The 25,202-nt window shown below is 37.5% G+C and overlaps 3 protein-coding genes across 16 annotated transcripts in view; 2 read left to right on the top strand and 1 right to left on the bottom strand.

The window, feature by feature from the left end:
- Nucleotides 1-4,345, top strand: part of P2RY14 (purinergic receptor P2Y14) — a 59,941-nt gene extending 55,596 nt beyond the window's left edge. For 2 of the 3 annotated variants that reach the window (XM_063620257.1, XM_055269823.2), the window contains one exon: nucleotides 2,137-4,345. In XM_063620257.1, the coding sequence (XP_063476327.1) occupies nucleotides 2,161-3,177 (1,017 nt within the window). In that variant the 5' untranslated portion in view covers nucleotides 2,137-2,160 and the 3' untranslated portion in view covers nucleotides 3,178-4,345. Of the gene's footprint in view, nucleotides 1-519; nucleotides 823-2,136 lie in introns of those variants that run through there. The other variant, XM_055251298.2, reaches the window with a different exon arrangement.
- Nucleotides 1-25,202, bottom strand: part of MED12L (mediator complex subunit 12L) — a 344,195-nt gene that overhangs the window by 213,381 nt on the left and 105,612 nt on the right. For 5 of the 9 annotated variants that reach the window (XM_055250839.2, XM_063620245.1, XM_055250841.2 and 2 more), the window contains exons 15-16: nucleotides 23,817-23,921; nucleotides 22,806-22,982 (exon numbers count right to left, since the gene is read on the bottom strand). In XM_055250839.2, the coding sequence (XP_055106814.2) occupies nucleotides 22,806-22,982; nucleotides 23,817-23,921 (282 nt within the window). The remainder of the gene's footprint in view (nucleotides 1-22,805; nucleotides 22,983-23,816; nucleotides 23,922-25,202) is intronic. The other 4 variants (XM_063620247.1, XM_055250842.2, XM_063620249.1 and 1 more) reach the window with 1 other exon arrangement.
- Nucleotides 6,205-18,718, top strand: GPR171 (G protein-coupled receptor 171). Of its 4 annotated transcripts, XM_063620258.1 has the most exons (4): nucleotides 6,205-9,560; nucleotides 13,918-15,581; nucleotides 16,726-16,926; nucleotides 17,049-18,718. In XM_063620258.1, the coding sequence occupies exon 4, from the start codon at nucleotides 17,102-17,104 to the stop codon at nucleotides 18,059-18,061; it is 960 nt and encodes a 319-aa protein (XP_063476328.1). In that variant the 5' UTR covers nucleotides 6,205-9,560; nucleotides 13,918-15,581; nucleotides 16,726-16,926; nucleotides 17,049-17,101; the 3' UTR covers nucleotides 18,062-18,718. The 4 variants fall into 4 exon arrangements, with proteins under 4 accessions (XP_063476328.1, XP_055107274.1, XP_055107278.1 ...); XM_055251299.2 differs by lacking the exons at nucleotides 6,205-9,560; nucleotides 16,726-16,926 and adding an exon at nucleotides 13,241-13,361 and having other exon boundaries at nucleotides 15,493-15,581; XM_055251301.2 differs by lacking the exons at nucleotides 6,205-9,560; nucleotides 16,726-16,926 and adding an exon at nucleotides 13,265-13,361 and having other exon boundaries at nucleotides 15,489-15,581.

Below are 25,202 nucleotides of genomic sequence, written 5' to 3'. Positions count from 1 at the left end.
GAAAAGATGCATTCTCTGACATCAAGGTACCCACTGTTCCCACAACCTTTCTTTCCCTTGATCCCTGAATAAATCTTAAGAGCAATGATTCATGCCTTGTATTTCCAGAGTGCATATTCATTTATTTCACAAATATTTTAACTATCTAATGCCCTAAATATTATGCAAAGAGTACAAGAGTAAAAAAAATGACATGATCTTTCTCCTCTGAAGGAGCTTGTAGTAGTGGAAGAGACAGACAGACAGCTGGAGAGAGGAGTGTTGATAGGAGAAAGACACAGGATGATAAGCACACACTCACCCCACCCCAAACCAGGCTCGGAAAGTTGAGGTTTCCTAAGGAAAGTGACAGCTAAGCTGAGGCCTCGAGGATGAAGAGAAGTTAGCCAGCCAAGAAGGTATGGAAACAGTTTTCCACACAAATGAAAGTCTGTGCAAAGGTCCAGGCTGAGAGAAATCATGGAACCTAAAAGGAGGCAAAAGGGCCCAGGACAGCAGGAACTCAGTGCTGGGGGTGGAGGCAGCAGGAGGCAGAACGAGAAAGCACTTCAACATTACCGACTTAGGACATTCTCCTGAGGGCAAGGACAGACTACTAACGGGTTTTAAGCAGGATAATTGGTATTGTTCACATATAAGATGGGCAGTAAACATTTGTTCTGATGTATCAAATAACCTTTTGAATTTAATTCTAGTCTTCCCTCTACCCTAAATCAACACTTCTGACATCAGTGAAGAATATACAGAATTCCTAAACAATAGAAGTTCTGGATAACACCTAGCACAGCACTGTGCAATAAAACCATAATGTGAACCACATATGTAATTTAAAATTTCTTAGTAGCCAGAGTCTTAAAAAGTAAAATTAAGTTAAATTTAAGATTAAAAATATATTTTATTTAATAGAGCATTTGTGGAATATTACTTCAACATGTGATCAATATTAAAAATATTGAGATATTTTACATTTTTTCATTCCAAGTCTGCAAAGTCTAGTGTGCATTTTATACTTACAGAACATCTCAATCTCGACTGGCCATACTTCAAGTGCTCAATACCCGCACATGGCTAGTGGCTACCATACTGAATGGTACAGATGTAGAATGTGCTTTGGGAAGCATTTCTCAGAATGCTTAAAGTACTTTTTATCATTTGTTTGTATTTGTATTCTAATTTATTAAAATAATGCCAATCAGTTTTTCAATGAAAAAAAAAAAAAAAAACAGAAAAGCTCAATATTGAAAAGGTACCCATAATCCCACACCAAAAATACCAGTTAACATTTGAATGTGTATGTGTTAGACACTGTCTCATGTCCAACATATACATATATGTAGAATACACTTTTCTAAAAGTAAGGTCTGTCTGAATAGCTCTTAATATGTAAATATTTATAATGATTTTTATGAATCCATAAAAATTTCTCTTTTAGGAAAAAACAATCACATTTCCAACATGGGTTTTAAAAAAATATATTACACATGGGATTCTGAATAAAATAAAACATTAATTCTGCTTTTACAGTTATTACCTTTTAAGATTATACCTAAATGAGTATTTCCTAGAACTTTGGAGTTTTATAGGGAACCATTATTATTTTAGGGACATGCTGGTCTCCGTATTACCTAGAAGTTCTCAGACTGCCCTGCTGCTCCAGTTTCTCTTTACTGCCACCTGTCTGCTCCATTCTTCCCTTTTCATTGCCCAAAAAAAAGGAAGAAGGAAGAGGGGGGGAAAGGGAAGGGGAGAGGGGAGAAGGAAGAAAGCCGGGGGGGGGGGGGGCAGTAAAAGGGGAAAGAGGGAGGGAAAGGAGAAAAGGAAGACCAAAAGAAACAAAAGGAAGAACAGAGGGAGGGAGGGAAGGAGGGAGGGAAAGGAGAAAAGGAAGACCAAAAGAAACAAAAGGAAGAACAGAGGGAGGGAGGGAAGGAGGGAGGGAAAGGAGAAAAGGAAGACCAAAAGAAACAAAAGGAAGAACAGAGGGAGGGAGGGAAGGAGGGAGGGATGAGGGTCTAACTTACACAGAGTAAAAAGGTGGTAGGTTTGACTATATTCATTGCCCTTTGGCTTACTACTCAGCAAATGTCTTGGAGGCCATAAGTGCCCTGTGAGTGACCAGTTCACACCTCTTTTCAGGCCTCTGCCTTCGGAAGTTACAAGATGATCAATTCGACCTCCACACAGCCTCCAGATGAATCCTGCTCTCAGAACCTCCTGATCACTCAGCAGATCATTCCTGTGCTGTACTGTGTGGTCTTCATTGCGGGAATCCTGCTCAATGGAGTGTCAGGATGGATATTCTTTTACGTGCCCAGCTCCAAGAGTTTCATCATCTATCTCAAGAACATTGTTATTGCTGACTTTGTGATGAGCCTGACTTTTCCTTTCAAGATCCTTGGTGACTCAGGCCTTGGTCCCTGGCAGCTGAACGTGTTTGTGTGCAGGGTCTCTGCTGTGCTCTTCTACGTCAACATGTATGTCAGCATTGTGTTCTTTGGGCTCATCAGCTTTGATAGATATTATAAAATTGTAAAGCCTCTTTGGACTTCTTTCATCCAGTCAGTGAGTTACAGCAAACTCCTGTCAGTTATAGTATGGATGCTCATGCTCCTCCTTGCCGTTCCAAATATTATTCTGACCAACCAGAGCGTTAGGGAGGTTACACACATAAAATGTATAGAACTGAAAAGTGAACTGGGACGGAAGTGGCACAAAGCATCAAACTACATCTTCGTGGGCATCTTCTGGATTGTGTTTCTTTTGTTAATCGTTTTCTACACTGCTATCACAAAGAAAATCTTTAAGTCCCACCTTAAGTCAAGTCGGAATTCCACTTCAGTCAAAAAGAAATCTAGCCGCAACATATTCAGCATCATGTTCGTATTTTTTGTCTGTTTTGTACCTTACCATATTGCCAGAATCCCCTACACAAAGAGTCAGACCGAAGCTCATTACAGCTGCCAGTCAAAAGAAATCTTGCTGTATATGAAAGAATTCACTCTGCTACTATCTGCTGCAAATGTATGCCTGGACCCTATTATTTATTTCTTTCTATGCCAGCCATTTAGGGAAATCTTATGTAAGAAATTGCACAACCCATTAAAAGCTCAGAATGACCTAGACATTTCCAGAATCAAAAGAGGAAATACAACACTTGAAAGCACAGAAACTTTGTGAGTTCCTACCCTCTTCCAAAGAAAGACCACGTGTGCATGTTGTCATCTTCAATTACATAAGAGAAATCAATAAGATATGCGTCTTCATCATAAATATCATCTCTAGCACTGCCATCCAATTTAGTTCAATAAAATTCAAATGTAAGTTTCCATGCTTTTTTGTAACATCAAAGAAAACATACCCATCAGTAATTTCTCTAATATTGACCTTTTATTCTCTATTAACAAAAAATTAATACATACAATTATCCAATTCTATTATATTAAAATAAGTTAAAGTTTATAACCACTAGTCTGGTCAGTTAATGTAGAAATTTAAATAGTAAATAAAACATGACATAATCAAAGACAACTCACTCAGCCATCTTCTTTCTCTAAACACCAGAATCTAGTATGTAATTGCTTTCAACACTGTCCTTAAAGACTAACTTGAAAGCAGGCACAGTTTGATAAAGGGCTAGAGAGCTGTTTGCAATAAAAAGTCAAGTTTTTTTTCCTGATTTGAAGAAGCAGGATAAGCAGACACCCAGACAATCACTTAAGAAACCCCTTATTGATTTATTTCTTGGCACTCCAAAGGAAAATTAATTGTATACTTAGCAAGAAATTTTTTTTTTTCTGATAGCACTTTGAGGATATCAGATACATGCTAAATATGTTTTCTACAAAGACGTCATTTAACGAGCCTGGGGTTCTGGTGTTAGAATATTTTTAAGTAGGCTTTACTGAGAGAAACTAAATATTGGCATATGTTATTAGCAACTTCCCCTGTTCAATAGTACGGGAAAAATAAGATGACTGGGAAAAAGACACACCCACACCGTAGAACATATTCTATTGGCAAATGGGAAAGGAGACCATTTTCTTAGAAAGCAAATAAACTTGATTTTTTAAAATCTAAAATTTACATTAATGAGTGCAAAATAACACATAAAATGAAAATTCACACATCACATTTTTCTGGAAAACAGACGGATTTTACATCTGGAGACATGGCATACGGTTACTGGCTTATGAGCTACCAAAACTAAATTCTTTCTCTGCTATTAACTGGCTAGAAGACACTCATCTATTTTTCAAATGTTCTTTCAAAACATTTTTGTAACTAATGTTTATATCTATTTCATGCTTTACTGTCTACATACTAATAAAGAAATGTTTCAATACTGTCTATTTTTTCTTAATAATCAACATATGAGGAAACATTACCAGATTTCCTCACAGTCAAGACATATGTAGTTTCTTTATATGCTCAATTATGCATGCTAATACAAGGCAGACAGTTACATAGAAAATTCAAAAACTCTGCCACTGACTTTTCAGAATAAATACTCCAGATAGGGCATGGTGGCTCACACCTGTACTCCCAACACTTTGGGAGGCAAAGGTGGACAGATCACTTAAGTCCAGGAGTTCAAGACCAGCCTGGGCAACATGGTGAAACTCTGTCTCTCCAAAAAATATAATTAGCCAGGCGTGGTGGCATACGCCGATAGTCCCAGTTACTGGGGAGACTGAGGTGGGATGATCACCTGGGCCCAAGAGGCAGAGGTTGCAGTGAGCCATGACTGTGCTACTGTACTCCAGCCTGGGCAACAGAGCAAGACCCTATGTCAAAAAAAGAAACACAAGGACTTCATATGTCCTATAACCTCATCAATATTTTAGGCAAAACTCAGAAAAAAATACCCTAAATTGGGGAAAAGCTGGACAGGTTTTTTTTCCCTCAGTATCTACTTTCCACTGTCCTGATAGTTCCCAATTCTGGGTCAATCAGACCCTCTCAAAAAATAAAAAACGAAAATTGCTATGCTATCACAAATGTGCTTGGTAAACTAAGCTTGCTATAATTGTTTATCTAACTACATCGGCAAAAAAAAAAAAAAAACAAACAAAAAAAACAAAGCTGTGTGTATTCTTCACAACTTACATTGGCCAGGACAAATGAGTAAATACTAGGGTTTTAAATGCCCCCTACTGGGCCATGGTAAAAACTGAAAGTGAAAAAGAGAAGATGAGTAGCACCAAGAAATGCCTTTGTAAGCACGTGCTAAAGCAGAATAGCAATGCAAAAGTAATATTTTTCAGGAAACAACATGGATTGCAGATAAGGATATTGTGAAGCAACAGTTGAGTAACAGTTACTGCCTATTAGAACTTTCAGGTCCAGAGTAACAACTAAAAACCAAGTAGCAGAGCACCAGCAATAATAAATTAACCCAGCAACTTCCCAGAAATCACTAGCACTAATGTAGGTGGGCAACAGGGAACACTTGCCGGGTCCTTTTGTAGATAAAGCTATAGTGCAGGCACGCCAGTGTTCAGGGTGCCCACCGAGGCTTACAACTCAGGTGCCTGCAGAAGGCACTGTAAACACAGCTGTAAGGAAACAGGGGAAGCTAATGACGATGGTGTGCTGACAGCCTCTGCCTCAGAGTCTGTCTGCCAAGAGAGGCCCAAGGGCTCTCAGCTCTAGTCAATTTTTTCCTCATTTTTCAAGATACGAAAAGTCACAAAGTTTTTAAGTTGCTGGGGCACCAATGGAAAGAAAATATACCTGCAGATAGAATATGCCAATGGCTACTCTGTAACATATGGAATGTAGAAATCTCACAGAAAGATATTCAAAAGTCACTCATGACGACTAAAAATCTCCCTTTAACAGGAATCCTTACATTCCATTTTGATGCATAAGTGATTCAACTACCTATACAAAATGTTTTAAGGTGTTTTTATAAAAGGATTATTTGAGATAAGAGTAATCAAGAAACAGCTCATAGAAAGATCAAAATCATATAAAAAGATTACACACTGACATCTACCCACTGAGGTGGGTTAACCCTGCAATGGTCTTTTACAAAATGTTGTCATCACTAGTGCTCATTCATTGGTCATCTTCAGCCTCCGTCTTCTTTGTCCAGAAACAGAAGCAAAACTTTTCCTTCGGGAAAGTCATTCTGTCCTGTTCTCAACCAGGCAGCTATCATATGCAGCTGACCCCATTCCCCACATAAGGGGCCAGCCATAATTGACTCTAGGCAATCAGCATGTCTGATTCCACTGGCCACAAGTTGGGATGGAACATGATCCAATTTGACCTAATAAGAGCAAGTTCTAGGCTTCTGAAAAAATAATCTGGAGGGTGTGCCATGAAGATACAAAATCTAGAAGCACTTCTTTCATCTGGCTACCATAGGAAGAGAGCCTAGAGCACCCTATGAGTTGAAATTGACACCATGGAAGGCACACTGAAGACATGGTACAAACCCAGTCCTGGTTACAAACCTGAATGCCTGCATCAGTCCTCACCTAAAACCATACCCACAGCCAAGAAGCCCAATTTTAGTTGGTTTCTTTTCTCTTTCTTTCTTTCTTTCTTTCTTTCTTTTGGCAACTACAAATGAGAAACTCATGATACACTGGCTTTATCTAACAGAGTAATCTAAAGAGTTCAGAAATTCTAGAAAACACCCTCACACAAAGCTGTGCTTCTGCTTGATGATGTTAGTCAAGTATGTGTCATTAGTTCTGTGTTCTATCCTTAACCCTATCGCTGCCATCTGTATCTTTCAACTCTGGAGAAAAAGTATCAATAAATACAAAAAATATCTGTAACATTAAGAGATAATATTATACAAATTACAAATATAACAGATCACTCCCCCAAAATGACATGGGATTTCTTTTGGGTAAGCAGCACTGTGAGGGTTTGTGTATTTGGTACTGTGTGGTCTTCAACAGTAAAAGCCATTACTTCTTTTTGTTCACTATTTTCCACCAGACTCTAATGGCATGTGGATTACCGTTTCAAGACAAGACATCCCCGTCAACAAAACCACTTTAACAAAATGTCGTTTTTCTTTCCCACAGGTCACTTTTCAAAATGTTTTAACCACTTCATAGTACTGCTTGTACAAAATGATTAAATGTCGTATTAATTTCTCTGCAGTAAATGTATGTGATAAATGTTACATGTAAATCAGCTACAAAAAAAGAAATAAAAAAGTGCGCCCCAAAGCAGTCTCAAGATTTTTAGGAAATATGAGATGTTACTGCATTCCTATCTCCCCCTGCTTCAATATAAGTTGGGTGTAAGTATGAAAGGGGTGTTATAAAAATAGGCCCACCTCAATAAACAGGAAAATATATGACAGGTATTCTCACTGATAAAGCTTATAAGACTACTTGTTACTTTTTTAAGGTGTTCATTGTATGATTCTATGACTTGTCTCATGGTCACAGTCATAGCCACTAGCCACTACACTCCACTTCCTAAATATTGTATCATGTGTTTTGGGGACCTGTGATACAGGACTTATGACCAGGAAGTAAATTTGTTCTTTATCAGCCTCCAGGTGTCACCAGCCTTAACCCCCATGGTATCAGCATGGCAAGGGAAGCCTATACCTGCACTACTTCTCCCTTCTCTCCCAAATCCTCCCTCATTTGATGACCTGCTAAACCTGCCCCAAAAGTGTGTGACAAAGGGCTTACTTTCCTATCATTCCATTTCCTGACACAAATGAACACCAAGAAAACATGGCCCTCATCATATCCATACAATATTACATATTACTTAAATTCTTGATTTTTCTATTTTCTTTTTTTGACATAGAGTCTCGCTCTTGTCCCCCCGGCTGAAGTGCAGTGGCGTGATCTCAGCTCACTGCAACCTCCACCTCCAGGGTTCGATTCTCCTGCCTCAGCCTCCCAAGTAGCTGAGATTACCGGTACCCACCACCATGCCTGGCTAAGTTTTGTATTTTTAGTAAAGATGGGGTTTCACCATGTTTGCCAGGCTGGTCTCGAACTCCTGCCCTCCGGTGATCCATCTACCTCGGCCCCCAAAGTGCTGAGATGACAGGCATGAGCGCCCGGCCTCAATGTTCTATTTTCTAAGCTAAAAGGGTCTCTACATTTAACTTGCAGCTTTTTTCAAGCTGTTAGTTATGTTGTACTTTCAACCATTATCTTTCGAAAGGAATACTAGCTCTCTCTGATATCATATAATCCTTATAAAAGCCAATTTCAACTCCACATCAAATTCACTTTCTTGTTAAGAAAAACAAGCAACTATAAAAAAATTGTCATGGCCAAGTGTAGTTCTTACCTGGCTAATAGTATGAAAGTAGTTAGGTGAAAAGTAAGAAAAATGGTCTTATTTTAAATAAGAAAACCAGCATTTCTATCAAGGCCATTCAAAATAAGAGCTCCTTAAGTGTTTACAAAGTACATTCAGAATGTCCTGGTTAATGACAGATAAAGCTCTGAGAAACATTTAAAACCTAAATGAAAAAGAAGAAAATAAAAATCTATCTAAGCTATATCAAATAAAAACTTTGTAAGCCAATAAGCCAAATTCGCCTTTCTATCTGACCAAGCTGCCTCTCTCCTCAGACTTCCTTTCCCAGGACTAAAATCTCAGTCTCCTCTCCTCCCTCTCTACCCGACCCTGCAGTGATTTTACTTCTGCAGTGGTTCTCAGCTATTCCTCCCTTCCCATGTAATTTCAGATCCATATTGCTTCTCACTTAAAATGACTACAATCATTCCTTAACTGGTTTCTCATCGTCCACTTTCTCTCCTAACCAAGCAAACTCCAATGCTGGCAGATTTACCTAATACTGCCGAATTGACAGCTCCTTCCCTTGTATAACCATGAGCTCTCCAATGCTTACTTTATTAAAATCCCAGGGAGCATCCAAGATTTGGTCTCAATCTTTTCCTCACAGAGACACCCAAGCCCCCAAATGGCCTGACAGTCCCCTCCAAAATTTCTCATACTCCAATCATCTGTGTCATCCCCCAAGCATGCCACCTTGCAGCTCATTCTGAAGAAGCTCCCGTTCACCCCACCACAGTCTGGAGCATTACACTTCCCGGATTCCCACAGGTTCTAACAGCACATAGCAGGTGATAAGATTCCTTATCATTCCTTTACAAAGCATAAAATATTCTCCAGGATAAGAGCTCAGGAGGCAGCCCGTAATCGATGAATATTTGCTGTTATAGTTTTTCATAAATACTTGATCAAGAAATATTCACATGGCTGGGTACAGTGTTGTGCCCCTGTAGTCCTAGTTACTCAGGAGGCTGAGGCAATAGGATCGCTTGAGCCAAGGAGTTTGGGACTGTAGCAAGCTATGATTAGACCTCTGAATAACCACTGCACTCCAGCCTGGACAACGTAAGATGACCCTGTCTTAAAAAAAAAAAAAAAAAAAAAAAATCACATGGCTAGGAAAAGGGAGATGTTCTCCAAAGAACTTTCTCCTGGAAAGTAACTAACGAGTTTTTAAAATGTGTTCTCTGCTTTGAAAATGTGTTAGTCACGGTCAGGCACGGTGGCTCACGCCTGTAATCCCAGCACTTTGGGAGGCCGAGGTGGGCAGATTACGAGGTCAAGAGATCGAGACCATCCTGGGTAACACGGTGAAACCCCGTCTCTACTAAAAATACAAAAACTTAGCTGGGCGTGGTGGTGGGTGCCTGTAGTCCCAGCTACTCAGGAGGCTGAGGCAGGAGAATGGCGTGAACCTGGGAGGCAGATCTTGCAGTGAGCTGAGATCACACCACTGCACTCCAGCCTGGGTGACAGAGCAAGACTCTGTCCCAAAAAAAAAAAAAAAAAAAAAAAAAAAGATAATGTGTTAGTCATAAGTTCACAAGAAATGGACCATAAACAAACAAATGGGGAAAAAAAAAGCATGAAATTCAGTGACTAAAAAGAAACAAGATAATCTTTAAAAGTTCTTTATTATAAATTTCCCCTCCATAAATTATCTTTTAACCATGGACCAAATAGCAGTCACACCTCACAACCAAAAGGTAAAATGAAATGTTGATGCAATAACATCAACAAAAAGGCAGACAACCAAAAGGACTGTCAAGGGGAAATGACAGGGTAATGTGCCCAGCCATTCTTTTCACTGAGTTCACATTCCAAGAATATGCAAAAACAAATCTGCCTTCAAATCATTTCCAAACATGTATTCTCCATTTCAGTAAAGAAAAAAAAAAAAGGCAGAATTAAAATAATACAGAAACAGTAACATGGAAACCGTATGTCTATATTTCACTTTAAAACTACACTGCTTAATCACATCAGTCACTCTCAGATTTAAAGCTACCAATCTCAGAGCACGGAAAAAAATCTTTGGGCTAACCCACGTGGGAAAGAGAATTATGTGCAAAAAAAAAAAAAAAAAAAATTATTTTCTTTCAAAACATAACGCTGAAGCACAACGGCTACAGAGAGAGGGCTGAATTGGAGTTGCACAGGCTGTGGCAGAAGTGACTGCTCATAAAAATCTTCCATTTGTAAACTATTTTGATGTAAGAGCGTCCCAAATTCACATTCCAGAGGCTGAAAACTCCATGAGGAAGGCAGGAATGGTGGTACACTGTTCTACCACCCAATGGCATGCAAATTCAAATGGTTACAAATACTAAATGGGAAGGGGCACTGGACTGACCTGATGGTCTCCATTGTAATCACTGTCCCCAGCACTTTCATTGTAAGAAGCATAACTAAGAGCTGGGATGCCAGGGTCTAACTGTGCAGGCTTAAGTGGGCCTTAATTTCTCTGCACCACAGTTTCCCCATCTGTAAGAGGCAGAATCTCCTGTATCTCATGGCTTGTTTTAACAAAAACAAGTCCTCAAACCCATGCCTGGCTGTGGCAGTGAACACCGACCCCAACATTCGCTTTCCCCTTCCTCATTAGAGCCAAATGGTTTCCACGCTATGCCGAAAAAGCACATTTTAAAAACGCTAAATATTCAAAGCAAATATTTCTACTGAAATACTGTTGTTTGGTATTCCTGTTCAATAAAATCAAAAGCACATTTTGTATGGACAGGGGAGTTGACTACAGAAAATATTTTCTTTCTCAATTCATAACTTGGAGGACAGTTTAGCTTTAATTTTTATTTTACACATACAAAATATCCATGAAATATTCATAAGTAATGAATAGATTATTTCTTAAACAAAAAGTACTGCCATGACCAAGGTAAGGGAAAAATAACTTCACCTCACTTCTTCCCGCTGGGGTGTGTATTAGCGATGACATGCAACTTCCCGGAACACTAAGTACAGTCACAAACACTTGTCCTCAGTGAAACAGATAGAAAAAAGCGGCTTATAGAAAATCAAATGAAACTCGTATTAAACAATGAAAACTACACGTATTTCCACTGTGAATAAACTTCCACACAAAGCCAGGTTGCCTAAGCTCATTCTCAAAAGGAGGAATATGATTCATCTCTCTATTAAAAGATTAATTCTCACTATTCTAAAAATTAAATAGAACTCTGAGAACAAGGGCACTTCGGTGCTTTCACATTTGGCAATCCAGACACAGAAATTGTGGCCTGAGTAGATTTTTAAGTACAATTGTTTGTACTTTTCAATTGTGTCTATAACCTTAAAGTGAACCAGGGAAGTAAACATATAAAGAGACCTAACGAAAAAAAGCAAAACAGAAACTCTGTCAAAAATCTTTCATCCCAGTTTTCTCCACGCCATGGTAAAATCATTCACCACTGTTTGCAGTCAACTCCACCCATCTCTAAATTCTCTCCCTTTCATCTCCTCTACCCTCCAGTGAATGTAAACCCTGATCACTTCTCACTTACTTGTCTGCAAATGTATCTTTTCTACAAGTATGTTCTTCAATGAGTCCTGTACAATGTTGAAGCATACACATCTTAAAAGAAAGATCCTTTCTTAGCACTATGATGATGAAGTTCACAGTGGTTCTTAACATAAAATGTTTGAGAAACATTTGCTTTTTCCCTCCTAGTTTATAATTTATGGTCTTCACTGGCAAAAATAATAATTATATGAATTTGGGAGAATGTCAGATTACCTGAGACGTGACCAATATCATCATAAGCATCTTTACATTTTTTTCAAAAGTCTCCTTAGACCTTCCCTAAATTCTCCCTAGCTAGATACTTCTCATTTCATCTTTTGAGACATTTTTCTTTTTAAAAACTAATACCAAGGGATTAATTTTAGATCCTGGAAAGGTATCTTCTTTTTTTCTTATCTAGAAAACTGACCAAGTATTATTAAAAGAAACCAAAGCACCTACCAAGCCAATGAAGCATTAGAAGAAACCAGACCCTAAATAACCAGGCAATGGCTTTGCATTTACACATCAACTTTGAACCAGAAAATTCAGAACTCTTGAAAATATGTTTGTTAGGTCCCCCACCATGCCAGGCTTTTCAAACATTCAATAAACATTGGTTCTGCCACAGACACAATGAACATTTAACCAACAACTTAAATACACACTGTAGGGTTTCTTCACACACAATCTATTAATTACTAAATACCATTTCAATTCATTAGACTGAGTCAAATAGACAAATACTTATTACAAGTCTAATCTCATCAATTGAATATATAATATATTCTTCAATGAAAAATTATAAACTATAAAATAGTGTGAAAAACATTTAAGTGGAAATACATAAGCATAGAAAAAATTTAAAACTTATTTACCAAAAATATTAACAGTAATTATCTCTCTGCATGATATTCCTTTTTTATTTCTATTTCCAGATTTTTCTATAATGAACACAAAATTAGATAAATAAAATATATACATTAGCTGACTCTAAAACACATCTTTTTGTTTACTTCTTTTTTTAATAATAGGTGTCTCAGCAGGAATAAAAACTGCAACTGTTTTTTAAATTTTAATTTTGAAATGCTGTGTTACTATGTATACTGAAGAAATATTTGCTTAAACACCTTATATCTTTAATTATTAATCCCCGTCAAGGCATAAACAGTGATATTCTTTGAAATCATTATGACACAGAACATATCTTGGATAGTTTAAAAAAAAAAGGCTAGGTACTAAAATAGACAAATGAAGATCTTTTCTCTAAAAAATATGACAAGCAAATTGCTTAAGAAAGCATACATGAAATTGTATATACGAAAAAAACTTCTTTAGGAGACTTTCATAAAGTTAAACTACTTGCAAACCACAGTTTCATCTACGTCAATATGCAACATTTTAAAACCACACAAAAAGGAAAGGAAATTTTTAGTAAAGCCAGCAGCCTGCAATGGTGCTGCTACTGCTGCGGCTAACCAAACAGCTCATGCTTCTCTGAAGACTTGCAGCAAGGCCTGCTGAGGCTCACAGAAGATAGCCCCAGGTATGTCTTTTTAAACACTTAATATATTCAAATGCTTTTCCATGGAAAACAAAATTGTGATTTTTCAGTATTTAAGGCTTATAAGTAGAAAAAGCCAAGCTGTATAAAAAAGCATCGATTTTTAATCTCTAAATAGGTCCTAGCTGTGAATGACACTATAATTTTCTTATATCTGATGAACCCATTCATCTGTCTCCAAAAGATAGGATAATTGACACCAGACTGAATACCTAAGTGAGAATAACTATTCAGTAACTCAATCTTATAACTGGGTGGGGATAGAGGCCATGTTGTAGATCTTCACAACAGGGAACAACAGGCCTTTAGATGACTTTCCTCTACAAACATTACAATAGGTGATTTCAAGAAGATTCCACTGTGATTCCCATAGAAAATCTAATAAGCTTTATTTTGTTTTGTTTTGTTTTGTTTTTGAGGGGTCTCGCTTTTTCACCCAGGCTGGAGTGCAGTGGTGCGATCTCCGCTCACTTCAACCTCCACATCCCAGGTTCAAACGATTCTCCTGCCTTAGCCTCCTGAGTAGCTGGGATTACAGGTGCCTGCCACCGCGTTGGCTAATTTTTGTATTTTTAGTAGAGACAGGGTTTCACCATGTTGGCCAGGCTGGTCTTGAACCCTTGACCTCAAGTGATCCACCAGCCTCGGCCTCCCAAAGTGCTGGGATTACAGGCATGAGCCACTGTGCCCAGACAGTTTATTTGTTTTCTAAGCAATGGGCACTCTATCCAAACTACAGAGACAGTTAAAATCTTGTATTGTTGTTGCTGGACTACTTCAGAGTATCTCACATTTTCACCGGTAAGTAACTGTCTGATAAAATATTTATTAAGCACTTAGTTCTCAAACTTGTGACACAGAACACAGGATGTTATTATACAATAGTTTAACCTCTAATTTACATAAGCAAAAATTTTAAATAAACAGATTTGTTTTTCACTGCAATTTAGACAAAAGTTCATGAACGCAAATGTGAGAAATGTGAGATGCTCCATGATTCTTGAGAATTACTGAATGATTAGTTACTCATTTCAAATAAATTTTTCACGTATGGTATATATCGTCAGTTCTAGCTACAGAGAAAATTAATCAAAAGAAATTACTCTAATTCTTCTCTTTACTGTATAAGTCTCATTGATACAATAGTCTTATTTTATAATTGTGCAAGCAATGGAGCACTTAAAGAAACACATTATGTTACCATTATTACGTAATATTTGAAATAAAAGTGCATAAGCCAAAATCCTAGGGCCTTAGAAAGTAACAATAAGCAAAGATGTGACACTATATCAACACACACGATTACTAGTTTTTCACATAAAGAAGAAAAGTATGTTCAAAATTCCAAAGTACAAATAAATGGTAACTATCCAAATTCATGGTCGCCAAGGACATCGGTCAAGCCTGGAGTAGCTTTCAGATGTGAGGAGCTTCCTTAAAGCTCTGGAATAAGCAGGATTCAGGAATAGGAAGGATAAACGCAGAGAGCTTAGAAGATGACCAATAAGAGCAGATCTTAGTCCTGCCTGAACATGCTGTGAAAGCTTGAGGAACACACTAGTGCCAGCCCTCAGTCTCCTCAACTGACTTGGGGATTAGACTACAGGCTATCGATAAAGTTTCCATCCATCCTTAAAATCCTATGACTCCAAAATTTCTATCACATGCAAAAATATAAAGGCAGGAAGGAACTGTACACAGAACAGTAGAGATCCCACCAATCCCAGTCTTAATCTGGGATGTAAGTTGAGATGGCAGAGAGAAACTAGGCTGTGGAAGCTTTGAGTGCAAAGTTGGTTTAAACTTATTGGATAGGGCCTAGGTTTCGTTTTTAAATGTGCGTGTGAGTGAGAGAGAGAGAGAGTGTGTGTGTGTGTACGGCATGCGTGTGCGTGGCTGTATGCATAAAACATCAAAATATATGAAAAGCCTAAACTTATATTCTTAGTATTTTGGTAAAAAGTTAAAAAGGAATAGTTTATTTCAGCTTTATTACATAAAAATTGTTTAGAACATAGTTCCTGCCCACACAGTAAGCCCTTAGTAAAGACTGGCAGATACAATAATAATCATTATCATTTCTATCATCATCTTACTATTATTATTGAGGCAGTGTTTTGGAGTGGTTTTGAATGTGATTCTGAGATCAGACTGACTGAGTTGGAATCCTGGCTTTATATCTTACCAGCTACACAACCTTGGGTAAGTAACCCCACTATGCCTCAATTTCCTCATCTGTAAAGCAGGGACAATAACAACACCTAGCTTATGGAAATGACAAGAAGTTAAATAAGTACATGTAAAGTATTTAGCATAATGCCAGATACAAACCAACTGCTTATTTTCATCGAGTTTGGTAAAGAATGACATTATTCATGGACTCTAACGTGCTAACTCAGGTAGGGAAAGAGAAAGGGCATGTAGCCTTTAAGCAGCACTTGAATTTAGAAAGCTTTGTGTACATCTGCCTTATTCATCTGTTTGCATATATTATTTCATTACAAATGCACACAAAGGATCATTAACTAATTGGGGAAATTAAAATTTAACAAGATGTCAGAAGTTTTATTCTCTTATTAAAGGGTACTTACAGAGTAGCTGATCTGGCCTTCTATGTTGGTCACTATAACTTACTACTTGCTTCTTTTAAAAAGGTTGTATTATAATATAAAATGTTTCCTTGCTAAAATACAAAAATAATCTTCAGGTCTTTAAAACAAAAGAACATTGTTTAAAATGCAAAAGGGGGACCCGCACCAACAGGCAGCACCAGAAAGGTTACTAATGTACCCTTAGCTCTAAGCATGTCAGTTTGAATAGACCAGGTCAAAGGGAGCCCTATCAGTTTAACTTGTGCTTACAAACCCGCTCAATGTTCCAGATTTGGGAGGGACATGACAAGATTTCATTGTCATTATCAGTGGTGATCACAGTAGTTTTAAGGGTATGTCTTATGCTTCTGGGCTTTTAACTGCGTCAAAACCCACAATGAAAGAAAAAAAAGCGACTCAAGTGTTGAAGTCAGATGTTTTGATACTAATATAAATAAATCTTTCTCTAAGGATTTTGTAACCAATGAACATACATCCATGTTGTGGTAGTTGTGGTTTTTTTTGTTTGTTTGTTTTTGTTTTTTTTTTTCTGTTTGTTTTTGAGACAGTCTCATGACCAGGCTGGAGATTTTCCATCAACTCCTTACTTCCCCCGTTAGCCTGGGTTCTCCCAGCCTTAGGAGCCACATGAATCTATGGAAAACAAAACACTAAAACAAGAAAAACACCAGAAGGCCTCATTGAAAGCTCTTCATGCTCAACCACAACCCTAGTTTCCTCTTTCTACTTCTCAGAATCTCGGTTCACTTATCTCCTCTGCAAACTAACTTCCAACCCAACTGGTAATAAGAACTACCAGAATGGAAAAACCTGAGGTTGAAAATATCCCTAACAAAAGCAAACTGCATGGGATTTCCTGAAAGTCACAAAATCAGACAATGGAAAACCCAGGCATCTTCACAATCTAGTATGTTCTCACCAGGCCACATGGTCTGGTAAGTTCACCAATAACATTCTAAGAACTAGAAAGACAATGGTATTGTGAAGACAAATGTCTTTTAAAGAAAATAGTTGCTAATTTTAATTACTAACCTCCCTTTCCCTGTTTCTTTTACAGAGTCTTAGAAATTTTTTCTTTTCAATAAGCAGTCATCCTTACTTTCCCTCAAGATGACAAACAGTTCGTTCTTCTGCCCAGTTTATAAAGATCTGGAGCCATTCACGTATTTTTTTTATTTAGTTTTCCTTGTTGGAATTATTGGAAGTTGTTTTGCAACCTGGGCTTTTATACAGAAGAATACGAATCACAGGTGTGTGAGCATCTACTTAATTAATTTGCTTACAGCCGATTTCCTGCTTACTCTGGCATTACCGGTGAAAATTGTTGTTGACTTGGGTGTGGCACCTTGGAAGCTGAAGATATTCCACTGCCAAGTAACAGCCTGCCTCATCTATATCAACATGTATTTATCAGTTATCTTCTTAGCATTTGTCAGCATTGACCGCTGTCTTCAGCTGACACACAGCTGCAAGATCTACCGAATACAAGAACCTGGATTTGCCAAAATGATATCAACCGTTGTGTGGCTAATGGTCCTTCTCATAATGGTGCCAAATATGATGATTCCCATCAAAGACATCAAGGAAAAGTCAAATGTGGGTTGTATGGAGTTTAAAAAGGAATTTGGAAGAAGTTGGCATTTGCTGACAAATTTCATATGTGTAGCAATATTTTTAAATTTCTCAACCATCATTTTAATATCCAATTGCCTTGTAATTCGACAGCTCTACAGAAACAAAGATAATGAAAATTACCCAAATGTGAAAAAGGCTCTCATCAACATACTTTTAGTGACCACGGGCTACATCATATGCTTCGTTCCTTACCACATTGTCCGAATCCCATACACCCTCAGCCAGACAGAAGTTATAACTGATTGCTCAACTAGGATTTCACTCTTCAAAGCCAAAGAGGCTACACTGCTCCTGGCTGTGTCGAACCTGTGCTTTGATCCTATCCTGTACTATCATCTCTCGAAAGCATTCCGCTCAAAGGTCACTGAGACTTTTGCCTCACCTAAAGAGACCAAGGCTCAGAAAGAAAAATTAAGATGTGAAAATAATGCATAAAAGACATGATTTTTTGTGCTACCAATTCTGGCCTTACAGGACCATAAAGTTAATTACAACTTTGAAAGAGAAAAAAAAAACTGAGTACGAAAAAATACAGTTAGCTAGCAAATATGGACAGGTTTACTTAGAAATCCTGTTTCTAAATGCAAGTCAAGCTTTATTGTTAGGCTTGCTGCTACTCATTAACCCAAATATTTGTACAAAAAACTAAAGAGTCTCATTGAATGAATGTAAAGTCCTGCAATATCCTTGAAATCCAAAAGAGGTCCATGACATAGACCCAAAGGTATTCATGAGCTATTCATTTAAATGCCTGGAACTGACTTCTTGATAAAAATATAAAAAATAATTTCCATGTAAGTTACCAGAAACCCCACCAGCAACATAATTTTAAAGCCTTTCAGATTACTTTTAAAAAATGCAGCTTACATAAAACAACTTGTGCCTATTTTATTTCTAATCCATCACTTCAAAACATGGTAATCTTTCAGCTCATTACTCCTCCAATTTTTAATGTCGAATTTTTTTCTAACACAATAACCAAAAGCTTTTATTTATAAAAAGGCTTGAAAAATATAGACAATCTTTAATGTATTATTTGTACTTATATTCTATCTGTAGGTTATAATAAAGGCTTCCTGATGTTAGTAATAATACATTTAGTGACTTCTCATTTCTACTTTGAAGTAACATGAAACACAGAGGCCCTATAACATTTCAGAGGGAGTTGTTAAGTTATACTAACTACTGAAACTAGTGTTTTGGAACTAGAAAATCACATCGATAGCACATCAATGGTAAAACAGCACCAGTCAGATGGTCTTTATAAAATAGATACACTGACTTCACATAGCAAGGCCATGTTAGGAATGTAGCATGGGCTGAGCTACTCAGTGCCACCCAGGTCCAGAAAGATGAGCCTGACTCCATGTAGGGCCCCAGTTTAAAGTATAGGTGACTCCAGCCGGGCGTGGTGGCTCACACACTTTGGGAGGCTGAGGTGGGCGGATCTCAGGTCAAAGGTTAGAGATTAGCCTGGCCAACATGGTGAAACCCCGTCTCTACTAAAAATACAAAATTTAGCCTGGTGTGATAGTGCACACCTGTAATCTCAGCTACTTGGGAGGCTGAGGCAGGAGAATCATTTGAACCTGGGAGGCAGAGGTTGCAGTGAGCTGAGATTGCACCACTGCACTCCAGCCTGGGCAAAAAGAGTGAGACTCTATCTCAAATAAATAAATAAATAACAATAAAGTATAAGTTGACTCCAGCTCTCAGAGTCACAACTCTGATCAAATTCTCTCCACTGCTGGTGATGCAGAAAGAATATACAGCATTAAATAAAAGACTTATTAGGAAAAAGAATACTGGAAAAATCCAGATAAGCATACATGATGGCTTTGTGTTTTTTATTCCATTAGTAAAATAAGCCCATATAAAAATAGCTGGTAAATCCATTTGCATTAGCTGCAATGATGAAGAAATGGTGTTCCTGGAAGCTAGGAAAACAACTTTGATTCCAAACTCATTTTTGCATTTCACAAATTATTTTCTAAAGCTTGAAAATCCTATCTACAATTCCATAAATATATTCTGACTCTGCAGTGAATAATAAATGAGAAAATGCATGAAGTGCCTATTATAAAACGTACAACAAGATAATGCTATACAATTCTAGCTAGCTAATGGTAATGACAAACTCCAGCAGCCTCACACATCTGACACAGTGTAAATGACTTACCTCAGTGGCAGGCTGGCAGAATGCCTATCCACTAGAACCTGTGTTTGCTGGTAGTCTAGGAAACATGGTTCACTAATGGACAGATCAAGTATTATTCACAGAATAGCATCATGAAACTACTTTATTTTTCTGAATCTTTGGTCAAGCCCCCTTTAGTCCTCTTCTCCTTGGTCTTCATTTAGTACGGCCCCATAGGAGAGATGGGGAGATGGAAAACACTTTTCTTAACCATATTTTTATAGTTTCCTCACATGCAATGAGAAGCTAGTCAGATTTTCTCTTTTTATTAAGGGAAAAAAAAAAACAGTAGCATTCCTAAAGTCAGTGTTATATTAGCATATCCTTTGGCTTCTTCTGAATTGAACTCATGGTAACAGGGAGTTAAGGGCAACCAGTGGTGGAAGGCTATTAAACAATGTATCCTACACTATCAATTGTCTAGCAGTTCTTTCATGAATTGTTATAGTTAAATTATCTCATGATTCATTATGACACATGGTCACTGGAAATCATTTAAGCTCTTTCTTCCAAGGAAGTAGAATGTTAAATGCAGGGAAAGGCTGTAAAACCAAGGTCACAGGAACAACAGAATAAAGAAGCTGAGGCTTAGTGTCCAGCTCTGACACCCAGACACCTGGGAGAGAGACATGCAAAGCTCTGTTTACCCAAGAAAGGAACACATAACCCTCAACCATTCAACCAGTTTCAACCACTTTCAACATTTTGCCATCTTTGCTTAATTTCTCACCCCCCTTAATTCTTTCAAGTAAACTTTTTATTAATTTCCGATTTACAGAGAAGTTGCAAAATAGTACAGAGAGTTCCATACGCCATTCAGCCAGTTTCCTCTAATGTAAATGACTTAAGAGAACCACAGTACATTTGTTGAAACTAAGAAGTTAACATTGGCATATTACTAGTAAATAAACTCCGGACGTTAATATCATCTCCCTTTTTTACCCTGAATATTTTAAAAACAAATCCCAGACATCATGATAGCTCATCTATAAATTCTTCAGGATATATCTCTAAAATATAAGGCTACCCTTTCTGCTCCCCTAAATAAACTGTGAGATTATTCCACTATATTGTAAATGAATAATGTCCATAGGCAACAGTTGAAAAGTATAGATACTATTCAGGCAGTGATAAATGAGAAAAAACTTTGGCAAGTTTTGACATATCCCTGGACACAGAAAAATTAACAAAAAATGGATTAATTGTAATAAGGAAAAAAATATGGGTTTGATAATTTGACAAGTTTTGAAATGGCCCTGGACATAGAAAAATTACAAAAAAAAGAGATATTAACTGTCATAAGAAAAAAATGTATGGGTTTGGTAATTTTGAAAGTCATTTCAGGAGATATTCCAAAATACCAAAATAAATAAATAAATCAATAACAGAATACTTAGTTTTGCAGATCAAAACTCCTAGAAGACACCCAGAAAGTAACATAACACACCTACAATTACTTTTTCTTTTTTTTTTGAGACAGAGTCTCGCTCTGTTGCCCAGGCTGGAGTGTAGTGGAGCAATCTCAGCTCACTGCAAGCTCCGCCTCCCAGGTTCACGCCATTCTCCTGCCTCAGCCTCCCAAGTAGCTGGGACTACAGGCGCCCATCACCACGCCTGGCTAATTTTTTGTATTTTTAGTAGATATGGGGTTTCACCATGTTAGCCAGGATGGTACTGATCTCCTGACCTCATGATCCGCCCACCTCGGCCTCCCAAAGTGCTGGCATTACAGGCGTGAGCCACTGCGCCCGGCCCAATTACGCTTTTTATATGTAAAAGTAACACTCAATGAAAAAAATGACTCACTGAAATTGTACTTAAAATAAAAATCCAGAAAAAAAGTTAGTGAATCCAAGAATAAACTCTTTTTTCAAATTTTGACCCAATTTTTATTTCTAATATTAAGAAACCAATTTTGTTACCCTTTAGAATAAAGCACATCACTTTGCTAAGATTCAAATGGTAAGTTTCCTGCCAAGCATTTCCCATTTGCTATACAATTCTTAAATTCAACCAGTCCAAATCTGAGCCTATCTTGTACAAGCCTCTATGAAGTCTTACCCAATTTTTCAACTAAAACGCTCTTGTTCTCTCCAATACTCATTCTTTGAGAGTGGAAGGGGCCCAGAAATGTCAACTGGCTCACCTTCCAGTGAGAATTTGAGTTTTTACTCAATTATTGCACGTATTTGAGTGCTTGCCATTTATAGATGTTTGTCTCCTGTCTTTCCTATGCCTCAAAATTCTTACTGACATTTGTCTCCCGTCTTTCCTATGCCTCAAAACTCTTACTGACTAGAAGTACCTACCATAATACAGTGCACATAAAATCTACTCAGTAAATTTACTTTCAAATTAAAACACATTTACGCCTGGCACTATGGCTCACGCCTGCAATCCCAGCACTTTGAGAGGCCTAGGTGGACGGATCACCTGAGGTCAAGAGCTCGAGACCAGCCTGCCCAAAATGGTGAAACCCTGTCTCTACTAAAAATACAAAAAATTAGCCAGGCATTGTGGCGGGTGCCTGTAATCCCAGCTACTCGGGAGGCTGAGGCAAAAGAATCACTTGAACCTGGGAGGTGGAGGTTGTCGTGAGCCAAGATCGTGCCACTGTACTCCAGCCTGGGCAACAGGAGCCAAACTCCGTCTCAAAAAAAAAAAAAAAAAAAAAAACAACAAAAGAAAAAAAGCACATTTAGATATCACCTGCAGTGACTCCAATGCTCTTTAATAAAAGGATACTAATATAGAAAATTTCATTTTCTAAATCTAATTAGCCACTAATATCACTACAAATTTGGACAGCATCAGTACATAAGCTTAAGATCAGAATTAGAACAGAAGCAGGAGCAAATGCAAAAAACTCACCTGCTATCATTATGTATTAGTCAAGAAAACAGTTGAATAATCTGATGTTTAACAGTTATTGATCTTATAATAAAATAATCAGGGTTTAGATTAACTGAAGCAATGACTTACCAGAGGTATAGGAAAATGTGTTGCATACTGTAAGTGGCGAAGGAGGTCGTAATTAGATGGAAAAATTAATTCCCTTGGCTTTTCCCTCTTCACCAACTTCTCACAATTAACTGACATTCTTCTGCCCAAGGAAGTGTTGGCATTCTCACAGGATTCTCCAGGCATAGGAGAAAAAATCTAAGTCATGTAAAACAAATGTTGGAGATTGTAAATGAAAGACAGCAAAACCAAACCACAGTGCTACATACCAAAACACAGACATAAGACACTTATACACCTTTTCCCACTTAACCACTTGGCAAAAAAATATGAAGAAATTTTGTTAATTTCCACAAAATTCATATTCAGATCAGTATGAATCTGTGAGCATCACCCTCCATTTTCTAGATGAGAAAATGACAACCACACACATAAGAAATGTGTCTACACTACCTGCAAAGCTAAAGATAAAAGCAGAATTACGGGTGTTTTCCTCATAGGGCTACATTTCCTACAGAAACATATACATAATAATAACCTAGTAAGACTAACGAATAATAGACATAAACGTTTCGGTCTGTACTCCAAACAATATTTTTTTAAAGTTATATATTGTGATTCACGAGGAAGAACACATTATAATTATATTGAAATAAAGTAGAAGAATGTATAATAAGCCCAAAGCCACCAAAGCTATACACAGAAGCTGAAGATATACATAGCAAATCAACACGGACTGTCATGGTGAAACTACATTCACGCATTAATGAGATGATGATGAGCTCAAAATGAACAAAAAAGTTAGACAGCCAACTAGGAGGACAGGAGTGTTAGAATTTACAGAGTAGGCCATGCAACCAAAACTGAGGATGACCCGATTGTGTCAGATGATAATTGTACCAAAGAAGGAATATGGCAAGATTACATATCACAAATGTGCAGGTCATTCTGAGAACACAGAAGGATCGAGACAGGCTAGGATGGGAGCGGGTTAATTCTTAATTGTCAATAAGAATCAAAGATTGAACCTACTGGAAATTCCGAACCAAAGTCAGTTTTAAAGTCACTCTTGTCTACTTCATCAAAAATGTTAGTGGTTCCTGAGTCAATGCCCATATGCGCCATAATACTCTGTTCCTGATAATCGCCAGAGAAAGAAAGTAACATTGTAAGTTTTGGAGTTCATCAAGAAACTGAAGCTAAAACATGATAGTGGGATTTTTAACCATCTCTGTCTTTTGTTCCCCGTATTGTTTTCTTCCCCGCAAACTGAAGGAAGCTTTAAGACATGCCTTGGTTTGAACAGTCACATTTTTTTCCCTCATCATGAGAAAATTTAACTTCCATGGTATTTTAAGAGAAGAGCACACAAACATCCGGATTAAAAACAAGCATCCACAATTTCCTTCCTTGGGCTATTTCCCATCACATACTTTAATCAACTCTTCTTATTAAGAAAAATATAAGACTATATCTGAAATATAAGACACATTAATATCTATAGAATAGAGAAGAAAAAGCAGGAGGATAGAAAACATGTAAACAGGTAAAGGAACTTCAATTTTTAGCCCTGTAATTGCTACTGTCAATAAATTAAGAAAAGTGTTTAAATATTTTTAACCCAACACCATTTTGAAAACAAACCTTAAAAGTATGAACTATGAATCCATGTTTGCAATTCTAACACCAGGTTTTTAATTATAAGTATAGCTACTGTTTTAAAAAATAATGGTATATGCCTAAACTGTAAGGTTGTTTTTTTTTTGTTTTTTTTTTTTTTTGAGACAGTTTTGCTCTTGTTGCCCAGGCTGAAGTGCAATGGCGCAATCTTGGCTCACTGCAACCTCCACCTCCCGGGTTCAAGCAATTCTCCTGCCTCAGCCTCCCGAGTAGCTGGGACTACAGGCATATGCCACCACGCCCGGCTAATTTTGTATTTTTGGTACAGACAGGGTTTCTCCATGTTGGCCTCAAACTCCCAACTTCAGGTGATCTGCCCACCTCAGTCTCCCAAAGTGCTGGGATTACAGGCATCAGTCACCGTGCCCAGCCTAAACTGTCAGTTTTTAAGCAATTGTCACAAGTTCTCGTCATTTTCTACAACTTCCTATCACCGCCTCCATCTTTTTTGCCTTGAAAATTTCAGTATCTGGAACAATATCCAAAATACCAGAATTTGGCAGAAAATTATAAAGTCACACTCATAGCATAAAATAATTTGTTGAAAAGGACACTTCTATAACATTTGAGAAATAGAGATTAAACTTTTAATTAACTAAAATAAAAATATGTGTTGTGACTAACAAAGAATTTCCCATTATGAATAAAAGAGTGATATAAGTAATGAATGATACATTAGGGAAAAGATGATTCTTAGAATGAAAACTCAGCTGACACTTAAAGGTCAAAACAAGTCCA

Source organism: Symphalangus syndactylus, chromosome 17 (assembly GCF_028878055.3).
Source record: "Symphalangus syndactylus isolate Jambi chromosome 17, NHGRI_mSymSyn1-v2.1_pri, whole genome shotgun sequence".
Classification (NCBI taxonomy): Eukaryota; Metazoa; Chordata; class Mammalia; order Primates; family Hylobatidae; genus Symphalangus; species Symphalangus syndactylus.
The sequence above is the reverse complement of the archived record's forward strand: the minus strand, read 5'-3'. Positions and strand labels throughout refer to the sequence as shown.